The following is a 12308-nucleotide window of genomic DNA, read 5'->3' as shown; positions in this document are numbered from 1 at the left end:
GCCCCATAATGGGGGTTTTTGTCCATAGAAAAACATAGAAACATAGAAAACCTGTAACACAATACAGGCCCTTGGGCCCACAAAGCTGTGCCAAACATGTCCTTACCAAAGAAATTACCTAGGGTTAATGTTTCTGAGCTCCATATAGCCGTCCAGGAGACTCTTAAAAGACCTTATCGTATTCGCCTCCACCACCATCACCGGCAGCCCATTCCACGCACTCACCACTCTCTGAGTAGAAAACTTACCCCTGACATCTCCTCTGTACCTACTTCCAAGCACCTTAAAACTGTGTTAGCCATTTCAGCCCGGGAAAAAGCCTCTGACTATCCACACGATCAATGCCTCTCATCATCTTATACACCTCTATCAGGTCACCTCTCATCCTCTGTCGCTCCAAGGAGAAAAGGCCGAGTTCACTCAACCTATTCCCATAAGGCATGCTCCCCAATCCAGGCAACATCCTTGTAAATCTCATCAGCACCCTTTCTATGGCTTCCACATCCTTCCTATAGTGAGGTAAACAGAACTGAGCACAGTACTCCAAGTGGGGTCTGATCAGGGTCCTATATATCTGCAACATTACCTCTTGGTTCCTAAACTCAATCCCACGATCGATGAAGGCAAATACACTGTATGCTTTCTTAACCACAGAGTCAACCTGTGCAGAAGCCTTGAGTGTCCTGTGGACTCGGACCCTAAGATCCCTCTGTTCCTCCACACTGCCAAGAGTCTTACCATTAATACTATATTCTGTCATCATATTTGACCGACCAAAATGAACCACCTCACACTTATCTGGGTTGAACTCCACCTGCCATTTCTCAGCCCATTTTTGTATCCTATCAATGTCCTGCTGGAACCTCTGAGAGCCCTCTGCACTATCCACACCTCCAACTTTTGTGTCATCAGCAAATTTACTAACCCCTCCCTCCACTTCTTCATCCAGGTCATTTATAAAAATCACGCATAGTAGGGGTCCCAGAACAGATCCCTGAGGCACACCACTGGTGACTGACCTCCATAAAGAACATGACGCATCTACAACCACTCTTTACCTTCTGTGGGCAAGCCAGTTCTGAATCCACAAAGCAATTTCCCCTTGGATCCCATGCCTCCTTACTATCTCAATAAGCCTTGCATGGGGTACCTTGCCAAATGCCTTGCTGAAATCCATATACACTACATCTACTACTCTACCATCATCGATGTCTTTAGTCACATCCTTAAAAAATTCAATCAGGCTCATAAGGCATGACCTGTCTTTCACAAAGCCATGCTGACTATTCCTAATCATATTATGCCTCTCTAAATGTTCATAAATCCTGCCTCTCAAGATCTTCTCCATCAACTTACTAACCACTAAAGTAAGGCTCACTGATCTATAATTTCCTGGGTTATCTCTACTCCCTTTCTTGAATAATGGGACAATATCCACAACCCTCTAATTCTCTGGAACCTCCCCCATCCCCATTGATGATGCAAAGTTCATTGCCAGAGGCTCAGCAATCTCCTCCCTCACCTCCCACAGTAGCCTGGGGTACATCTCATCCTGTCCTGGTGACTTATCCAACTTGATGCTTTCCAAAAGCTCCTGCACATCCTCTTTCTTAATATCTACATGTTCAAGCTTTTCAGTCCACTGTAAGCCATCCTTACAATTGCCGAGGTCCCTTTCCGTAATGAATACTGAAGCAAAGTACTCATTAAGTACCTCTGCTATCTCCTCCGGTTCCATACACACTTTTCCAGTGTCACACTTTATTGGTCCTAATCTCTCATGTCTTATCCTCTTGCTCTTAACATACTTGTAGAATGCATTGGGGTTTTCCTTAATCCTGTCCACCAAGGCCTTCTCATGGCCCCTTCTGGCTCTCCTAATTTCTTTCTTGAGCTCCTTCCTGCTAGCCTTATATTCTTCTAGCTCTCTAGCATTACCTAGCTTTTTGAATCTTTTGTAAGCTCTTCTTTTCTTCTTGACTAGATTTACAACAGCCTTTGTATACCATGCTTCCTGTACCCTACCATCCTTTCTCTGTCTCATTGGAGCGTACCTATGCAGAACTCCACACAAATATCCCCTCAACATTTGCCACATTTCTTTCTTACATTTCCCTGAGAACAACTGTTTCCAACTTATGCTTTGAAGTTCCAGCCTGTTAGCCTCATATTTCCCCTTACTCTAATTAAACGCTTTCCTAACTTGTCTGTTCCCATTCCCCTCCAATGCTATGGTAAAGAAGATAGAGTTGTAATCACTATCTCCAAAATGCTCTCCCACTGAGAGAACAGGTTCATTTCCCAATACCAAATCAAGTACAGCCTCTCCTCTTGTAGGCTTATCTACATATTGTGTCAAGAAACCTTCCTGAACATACCTAACAAATTCTATCCCATCTAAATCCCTCACTCTAGGGAGATACCAATCAATATTTGGGAAATTAAAATCTCCCATCACGACAACCCTGTTATTATTACACCTTTCCAGAATCTGTCTCCCGATCTGCTCCTCGATGTCCCTGTTACTATTGGGTGGTCTATAAAAAACACTTAGTAGAGTTATTGACCCCTTCCTATTCCTAACTTCCACCCTCAGAAACTCTGTAGACTACCCCTCCATGTCTTTCTCCTTTTCTACGGCCATGACACTATCTCTGATCAGCACTGCCAAGCCCCCACCTCTTTTTCCTCCATCCCTATCCTTTCTGAAGCATCTAAAGCCTGGCACTCGAAGTAGCCATTCCTGTCCCTGAGCCATCCAAGTCTCTGTAATGGCCACAACATCATAGCTCCAAGTACAGATCCCTGGCCTAAGCTTATCTGCTTTGTTCATAATACTCCTTGCATTAAAATAGACACATCTCAAACCCTTGGTATGAGTGTGTCCCTTCTCTCTCACCTGCCTATCCTCCCTCTCACACTGTCTCCAAGCTTTCTCTATTTGTGAGCCAACCGTCTCTTCCTCTGTCTCTTCAGTGTGGTTCCCACCCCCCAGCAATTCTAGTTTAAACTCTCCCCAGTAGCCTGAGAAAACCTCCCGGCCAGGATATTGGTCCCCCTGTGATTCATGTGCAACCCATCCTTTTTGTACAGGTCACTCCTACCCATAAAGAGGTTCCAATGATCCAGAAATCTGAATCCCTACCCTCTGCTCCAATCCCTCAGCCATGCATTTATCCTCCACCTCACTCTATTCCTATACTCACTGTCACGTGGCACAGGCAGTAATCCTGAGATTATTACCTTTGTGGTCCTGCTTCTCAACTTCCTTCCTAACCCCCTGTAGTCTGCTTTCAGGACCTCCTCCCTTTTCCTACCCATGTCATTGGTACCAATATGTACCACGATCTCTGGCTATTCTCCTTCCCACTTCAGGATATTGTGGACACGATCAGAAACATCCTGGACCCTGGCATCTGGGAGGCAAACTACCATCCATGCTTCTTTCCTGCGTCCACAGAATCGCCTGTCTGACCACCTAACTATAGAGTCCCCTGTCACAGCTGCTATCCTCTTCCTTTCCCTACCTTTCTGATCCACAGGGCCAGACTGTGCCAGAGGCACGGCCACTGTTGCTTCCCCCAGGTAGGCCATCCCCCCCAACAGTACTCAAGCAGGAGTACTTATTGTCAAGGTCTAAATCACAATTTTCTCCAATTAGAAACCATATCATCTGGGCACGTGATAAGAAATAAGAGTTGAAAAAATCTGTACTTTTATTTCTACATAAATCCTATAAGAGTGAATTTTGTTCTGTTTCTCAAAGTGTCAGGGTAGTGATTTGTTAAACTGTTATGAAAATACAACTGAATCACAAATGCTGGTTTTGCTTCGTCAGATGTATATTTAACTCCACTCTTGAACTACTTTGTCTCCGGAGTGGTCAAACACGTTAACTAACCATTCCAAAGTGGTAGCAAGATATGTGCGATAACTGGCCTCACCATGAGTACCCACACCCAAACAAATATTTAAAATTCATCACCTTCAATGTAAAATTTCAATATGTTCTGGACTCAACTGTACCTTCCCTCTTGAAAAGAAAGCTATCAAAATGTAACTACAAGGAGATCTATTGCATGTACATGTTACAAGACCTGAGTAACTGTTTGCTTGCACACCTCACTGATTATAATCAGGTTGATTAATCCATCTCAAATATACACCACCTACATACCTGTGCTAAGCTATGCACTGACCAAGGCAAGGTGAGAAAGGATATTTAATTGTAATATATGTGTTGCAGCAATACTTTTCGGACACTTTATCATGACTGTTTTGAATGTTACCAATTACATTTGGGAAGGTGGGGTAGTTAACAGGTAACGATGCTGTCTGGCCTGCTGTGTTTCACCAGCATTTTGTGTGTGTTGCTTGAATTTCCAGCATCTGCAGATTTCTTCAGGTTACAGGTGAAATCAGTGAGGGAATGGGAGCTGGTGCTCTGTGAGATAGTATGAACTCAATGGACTGAATGGTCTTTGAAAAGCAATTAGGCACTGCATCCAACCATGTGAACTGCTTGAGAACTTTGATACAAGCTTTAGAAGAACAACAGATTTTAAAAGGATCTATGAGATCTTCAGCTAATTGTTGCTCTTCAAGAGAAAGGGCAGATTTGCAAATAAAGGTAAATTTAGAGAAAGTTAAATATGACAGTGTGCATGTTTTCCTGTTACTTAAGTGCCTCTAGACACTTGACTAATAACTAACTCTTCACCTCATCTGCCCTTCCTCCTCCCCTTTCTCCCAGGGTCCATTCTCCTCTCCCATCAGATTCCTTCATCTCCAGTCCTTTACATTTTCCACCAGTCACCTCCCAGCTTCTTACTTCATCACACCCTCCCACACCCACCTGGCTTCACCTATCATCTTCTAGCTTGACCTCCTTCCCCTCCACCCACCACCTTATTCTGGCAACTCCCCCCCTTCCTTTCCAGTCCTGATGAAGGGTCATGGCTTGAAGGTGGACTGTCTAATTCATTTCCATAGATGCTCCCTGACCTGCTGAGTTCGTCCAGCATTTTCTGTATGCTGTTTTGGACTTCCAACATCTACACAGAATCTCTTGTGTTTATGACTAAGAAATTGCTTATTTTATAAAATTTTAACCCTTTGATTACTTTAATGATAGGTGTGAGAAATAATTCAGGAGAACGTCAGGTCCCTGGGAAAGCAAAACTATGTTACATCATTAATGCAGGAGATAAATAAATAGTGTAGAAAGATGTTGGGCTTTTCTTGTGTGTATATTCTAGTTTATTGGCACGTGCACTCACTGAGAAAATTATTGCAGTAGGCAAAAACAGTTTAATCAGCCAAACATCCCCAGCTTCCTCAGAACCTCAGAAAGTGCAGAGATTGCACTTTCTGAGGAAGCTTAAACAAGCATCACTCCCCACTAACATCTTAACTACATTCTACAGAGGTGTGGTTGAGAGTGTGCTGACCTTTTGCATCACAACCTGGTACTCCAGCTGCAGTGCTGTCGACAAAAAAGCCTTGCAGAGGGTGGTTAGGGGAGCAGAGAAGGTTATCGGGGTCTTCCTACCTTCTGTCCAAGACCTCTTTCAGAGTCGATGCCTCCAGAAGACACGGTACATTATTAAAGACCCCTCACGCCCTCTCCATGAACTGTGTGTTCTTCTGCCATCAGGCAAACGTTACAGGAGCATCAAAACTAAAACCACAAGGCTACTAAACAGCTTCCTCCCACAGGCAGTCAGACCGCTAAATAGCTGCTCTACCTGACCCTGCTTTTGGACACTTTTAACTCGTACTGGACACTTATAACTTGATTTAAACTGACATGTGGCTGTTGTGTTTTACTATTTATTGTTATGTTTATTATTTAGTGTTGTGTTTGTTATGTATGATTGCACTGCTCCTGGGAAACACTGTCTCATTCTGCCCTGCAGAGCTGATGTACGATTAGAATGTCAATAAAGTTTTTTGAATCTTGCATTTGAATCTCCCTTTAACCCAGAGACGTATTTCACTTGAAAATATCCATTGCTAGTTTCCATTCCAGGAACAACTGTGGTTACTGCTGTTACGTAACATACTCAACACTGATAACATGCTTACGTAGCTGACGTCATATTTTGATGTAATGTTAAATGATACTAAATTAAATAAAATCTTTCACTTACTTAATGCTGAGTTGTGAACCTAAATTCTTCTCACATTCTTCTTTATTAACACACATGTTCTGTGAAGAGAGGCGAAAAATTGTAGAAAATTAACAACCAAAACTTCCCAATGCTTGAATGTCACCAATAAGAACTTCAAAATCTTACTTGCTCATTGGGCTTGGATAAGAAGAGCAATTATATACTCTTGAAAAGAAAATCTAACTTCCAGCTTTGATGAAACAAAATACATAAGACAATGCTGATTCATGAAGACCATTTCATATCAGATCCTTTTGAAATTTGGTATTAAAGGAAACTGAAATTAAAAGTTATGGTCAACAGTTAAATTACTTCATTGGTTTCAGGGAAATTGATTTTATCAAAGTTACTGTGCTGTTTGCACACAGATGTAAATCAGGCAGGAAATGAATCAAATATACAGTGTATTAGATTAGGGCATCCTTCAAGAGGACCACAACCTTGTCACAGGGTTTGGTGGCTTGCATATCTCAATGACCTGGAGAGCTATTTTGGCTGGAGTCAGGGCTTTATGCTTGGTAGGGTCACCAATGCCAAACAGGTCAAAAGGTACAGGCCAGATTGAGAATGGTCACCAGTCCTCCAGGTTTGAGGCTTCAGCCCAGGGCCAACAACCCTAACTGGTAAAACAAAATTATTATGGAAACAGCGGGGAAGAAGCCTTTTACATCTGCACCTGAGTGTGAAAGTATGGACAGACAGAGACGGAGGACCTTCATTGCTGCCCTAATTGCCTGAGGCATAACAGGCAGTACTTAAAGTAGATTTGGGCATACTTGCTTGGTATGTGCACAATGTTCCTAAATCAACCTTCTACAATAAACCCAGACCTTTCCCTGAATTAATGCTAACATTTTCAAAGTTCCAGGAAATGGAGATTCAATAGGAGCTAACACAGGGAGCACTTCTGGGCTAAAATTCCATAGGCTTTTAGTCTTCAGGAATACTAGGAGAATACCTGCAGAATTTCCATTCATCCGAAGGAATATAGTTTTTAGTTTTCATGCACATTCTCCTTCCTGCAAAAGACCCACAACATGCCTTTGTTTCCAAAGCCAAGGGTTTATGTTAACTCCTATTTGGGATCTAGCTATTTATCAGTCATTATACTCTAATTGCAATGTTGCTTTTTTCATCAAGACCTGAATCTCTAGTAGGTATGTGTGGTTTCAGACTATAAAGAGAATGGGAGAAACAATGCTAGTTCGTGTACATAACTGCCACATGGGTTAGGTGGGGTTAGCCTGTATTTTCAAATCTTGGATTTTATCACTTAATAGTGTTGTCTGTAATCAAGCGAAGGCATCACGATTCAAACGATCAAACCATCCATCCATCACAGCTGCATTACCTGCCTCACCTGTGGCACAGCCTGCAGAAGCCAGGTAAGACACAGGTAATCCTGAATCATAGAGCAGAAACACAGAACAGAAACTCTCCTTGAAACAGAGGGACTGCTTGAATAAAATCACCATTTTATAATTCACTGCTCTGGAAAATAGGCATTTTTGAATTAATCTACAGTGACAACTTAACTCATTTTTTTTTCCATGATGGATTTGAATCCTACCTAAAAGAGTCACTGAAATACATCCTTCATTTATTATTTTGATGGTGACAATTACCAATTTTTAAAAATTGTTTAACAACTCTGTGGAAGTAATCTCAATCTGAAACATTTTAATGCCATAAGCAGTCAGACTAATGACTGTTTTCTATAGTACTTACACTTCAATTTACACTAAACTTACACCTCCCATCTTCCTGAGGGAAGGAAATATCAAAGTACAAAAGTTAAAAATGCAAAACAAATTTGTTACAAATTACATACATGTCACCATAAGCAACCCTGAGATTCATTTTCTTGCAGGCAATCACAGTAAATACAGGAAACACGATATTGTTGTTGTTCATCCTTCGTAGTCGAAGATGACCATGACTTCAAAGTCAAATGGGAGATTGGTTGCTGTGGGTTCGGAGGTGACTGATGAGGCCAATCTGGGCCCTGAAGGCTCGCCCACATGTGGGACACAAGTGGGTGGGTGCTGTCGTGGCAGTGGATGCTGCTCGGGCCTTGCGCACAGCACACTTTCGTTGCGCCTCGATGATGCGCCTGACTTCAGCTGCACGGGCTCCTGTGGTAATCTTGTTGCGCCAAGCTGGATGGTCGAGGGCAAGCGTCTCCCACGTGTTGATGTCGACACCCAGGCCTTTGAGGGACGCTTTGAGGCAGTCTTTGTAACGTTTCTTCTGTCCCCCGACTGAGCGCTTGCCCTGACACAGTTCTCCGTACAGCAGCTGCTTAGGCAATCAGCTGTCTGGCATTCTGACCACATGTCCAGCCCACCTGGCTTGGGCTTTCAGCAGGAGGGTGTAGACGCTGCAGAGCCCAGCTCGTTCCAGGATTTCCGTGTCGGGGACTTTGTCCTGCCACCTGATGTGGAGGAGTCTGCGGAGACAGCTCAGGTGAAAGTGGTTGAGCTGTTTGGCGTGTCTGCTGTAGACAGTCCAGGTCTCGCTGGCGTAAAGGAGGGTGGTAAGGACCACTGCACAGTAGACCTTCAGCTTGGTGGTAAGGCTGAGTCCTCTCCGCTCCCAGACGTTCTCACGTTCAAAGGCGGCGCTGGCTTTGGCAATCCTGTTGTTGACCTCAGCGTCTATGTTCACTGCGCGAGAGAGTATGCTGCCCAGGTAGGTGAAGTTGTCGACTGCCTGGAGGTTCTGGCCCTTCACCGTGATGCGCGGCTCCTGGTATGGCTTTCCTGGGGCAGGCTGGTACATAACTTCGGTCTTTTTGGTGCTGATAGTGAGACCGAAGTTGTCGCAGGCTTGTGAGAAGCAGTCCATTTCACACTGCATCTCCTGCTCTTTGCTGGCGTTGAGTGCGCAGTCATCAGCAAACAAGAAGTCTCTGATGACAGTCTCTTGCACCTTTGTAACTGCCTTCAGGTGCCTAAGGTTGAACAACCTGCTGTCAGTCCTGTACCTGATGTGGATTCCTTCTTCGTAGTTACGGAAGGCATCTGTCAGCATGGCAGAGAATACCATCCTGCCAGAGTCGGGGCAAGAACGCAGCCTTGTTTGATGCCATTTGTCACTGGGAAGGCCTCCGACTCGTCGCCGTCATCCAGAACTTTCACCATCATACCGTCGTGGAACTGCCAGACGATTGTGATGAACATGCTGGGGCAGCCAAACTTCTCCATGATCTTCCACAAGCCTTCTCTGCTGACCGTATCGAAAGCCTTGGTTAGATCGACAAAGGTCATGAAGAGGTCGCTGTGTTGCTCCTGACATTTTTCCTGGAGTTGGCGCGCAGCAAAAATCATGTCCGCGGTCCCACGTTCAGCACGGAAGCCGCACTGGCTTTCTGGGAGCAGACCTTGCTCAAGATGTTGGAGAAGGCGGTTGAGCAGGACGTGGGCCAGAATCTTCCCCGCAATGGACAAGAGGGAGATGCCTCGGTGGTTGTCGCAAGACTGGCGGTTGCCTTTCCTCTTGTAGATGTGGACTATGCTGGCATCTTTCAGCTGTTGCGGGACCTGTCCCTTTTTTCACATGGACTGGAAGAGTACAGTCAGCTTTTGCATCATGACAGGGCCTCCTGCTTTGTATACCTCAGCAGGGATTGCATCGGATCCCGGCGCTTTGCCATAGGAGAGTTGCTTCACTGCCTTCCTGACTTCATCTACTGTGGGGAGGGTGTCGAGGTTCTTGTTGATCTCTACCTGGGGCAGGCGGGCAATGGCCTCATCGTTGATGTCGGCAGGGCGGTTAAGGACGTTGTTAAAGTGCTCAGCCCACCGATCCAGAATCTGCTTCTTCTCTGTCAGCAGCTGCATCTCATCTGCGTTGAGGAGAGGTGAGGAGCCGGAGGACTGGGGTCCGTATACAGCCTTAAGCGCATCGTAGAAGCGCTTTATGTTGTGGCTGTCTGCATAGCCCTGGATTTCATCGGCCTTCTTGCTGAACCAGCTGTCCTGCATCTCGTGAAGTTTTTTCTGCACCTTTCTTCTTGCGTTGGTAAAGGCATCTTTCTTGGCTAGCGACGTGGGGCCGTTCTGATGCGCTCTGTAATGTTGATGTTTCTCCGTTAGTAGTGCCTGTATTTCTTCATCATTCTCATCGAACCAGTCTTGGTTTCTTCGGGTTGCTGGTCCGAGATGTTTGAGGGCAGTAGTGTAGACAGCGTCTCTGAAGGCCGTCCACTGTTCCTCAACGCTGGTCCCGTCATCCTGTGGTGTGTCTGGCAGTCTGCCTTCAAGGTCATCGTGGAATTCTTCTGCAACCCTGCTGCTTTTCAGCTTGGAGACATTCAGCCTCTTTGCAGTCTTCTGCCCTTGGGGTCTTCTCATGGACAGAATGCGAAGCCTGAACTTGGACACAATGAGGCGGTGGTCGGTCCAGCAGTCGGCACCACACATGGCTCTGGTCATTCTGACATCCATCCTGTCCCTCTTCCTGGCAATGATGTAGTCAATCAAATGCCAGTGCTTCGAGCGTGGGTGCATCCATGACGTCTTCTTACGGGTGGGTAGGTGGAACAGGGTGTTGGTGATGACAAGATCGTGTGTGGCATGTCTTGAGGAGCAGAAGGCCGTTGTTGTTACACTTGCCAGTGCCGTGTCTTCCAATGATCCCTTCCCAGGTTTGGTAGTCTGTCTCTACTCTGGCATTGAAGTCCCCGAGAACGATGAGCTTCTCTGACTGTGGGATTGCTGAGATGAGGGCGTCGAGTTCTTCATAGAACTTGTCTTTAATGTCATCTGGGTTGATCAAGGTGGGAGCGTAGGCACTAATCAGCGTAGCACTCTTCTTGTTTGCAAGTGGGAGCTGAAGTGTCATCAGGCGGTCATTGATGCTCTCTGGGTGCTTGGTGAGTTTACGGGCGAGGTTAGAATTGATGGCAGATCCCAGGCCTGCTTCTCGTCATTCAGCGCTACTGTGACCGCTCCAGAAGAACGTGTATCCACCACTACGTTCTGTCAGCTGGCCCTTGTCTGCTAGGCGCGTTTCGCTGAGAGCTGCTATGTCCACGTTGTAGCGAGCTAGCTCTTTTGCAACCAGTGCAGTTCTTCTCTCTGGTCTGTCTGCCTTGATGTCATCTCGCAGAGCTCTCACGTTCCATGTGCCAAGGTTGAGCACCATCACTTTCTTCTTCACCGTTGTAGGTCAACCGCTATGAGGGATGCCCACTAGCCACGGTAAGCTGGCCAGGGTGAAGTGAAGCAGACTATGTTTGAGGCACCTTTTCCAGCCCCTTCCTCCATGGAGGTGAGCAGAGCGATCCTAAAGAGGGCTGCTCAGACACCCAGGGGGCTGCCGAACTCAACTGCTGCTTCGGTCCAGTAGAGAGCGACCCTATGCCCTGGGCCGCCTGTGTGCAGGTTTGTGACTGCAGCTTCCAGTGTATCCGTACCTGCTGCTTCGCCGCTCCCCCATCGCCACAGGACTTTAGGTTGCGCGTTGGGTTTGAGGTCATGACTTGCGCTAGACTTGGATTAAAGTGAGGGAGAGTTGCGCAGGTCGTCAGCCTCACTCTCTCGTCCCGGCCCATCTGGACCCAGCGGCAAGACATAGTCGAGACGGCTGGAGATAGGTCAGGATGCAGTGGATGGCCAGCAGTGTTCTGTGTGTCTCACTGTGCCCTCTTAGCACTCTACGACGCATTGCTGAGAATCGCCTTTCTGCCCGTTGAACCAGTGATGGTTTCTTCCGTGCAGTCCGCCGAATCCAGGCTTCACACGCTAGGTAGACAAGCCCTGAGTGTTGTGGGTCTACAGCAGTTCTTGCGGCGTGCTCGCAAGCCTCCCTAACACAATATAATCAATGAAAAACAGCACCCAACAGGATGGATAACAACCAATATGCAAAAAAAAACAACAAACTCTGCAAATACAAAAAGAAAGAAAAAAAGGAAATAATAATAAATAAACAAACAATAAGTACAGTATCAAGAATGTGAGATTGAGAGTCTTTGTGAGTGAGTCCAGTTCAATGATGGGATGAGTGAAATTGAGTGAAGTTCATAGCCTGATGGTTAAGGGGTAATAACTGTTGGTATGGGTCCTGAGGCTCCTGTACCTTCTTCCTAATGGCAGCAGCAAGAAGAGAGCATGGCCTGGATGGCGAGGG

The 12308-nt window shown here is 45.8% G+C and overlaps 1 protein-coding gene across 1 annotated transcript in view; it reads right to left on the bottom strand.

The window, feature by feature from the left end:
- The window catches only part of trpm5 (transient receptor potential cation channel, subfamily M, member 5), a 103470-nt gene extending 91855 nt beyond the window's left edge, over positions 1 to 11615 (bottom strand). The window contains exon 1 of the mRNA XM_072271364.1: positions 11593 to 11615. Coding sequence (XP_072127465.1) covers positions 11593 to 11615 — 23 coding nt within the window. The remainder of the gene's footprint in view (positions 1 to 11592) is intronic.
- Positions 11616 to 12308: the final 693 nt, after the last annotated feature.

This window comes from Mobula birostris, chromosome 11 (assembly GCF_030028105.1).
Source record: "Mobula birostris isolate sMobBir1 chromosome 11, sMobBir1.hap1, whole genome shotgun sequence".
Taxonomy (NCBI): Eukaryota; Metazoa; Chordata; class Chondrichthyes; order Myliobatiformes; family Myliobatidae; genus Mobula; species Mobula birostris.
Note: the sequence above shows the minus strand (reverse complement) of the source record. Positions and strands in the feature narration are given on the sequence as shown.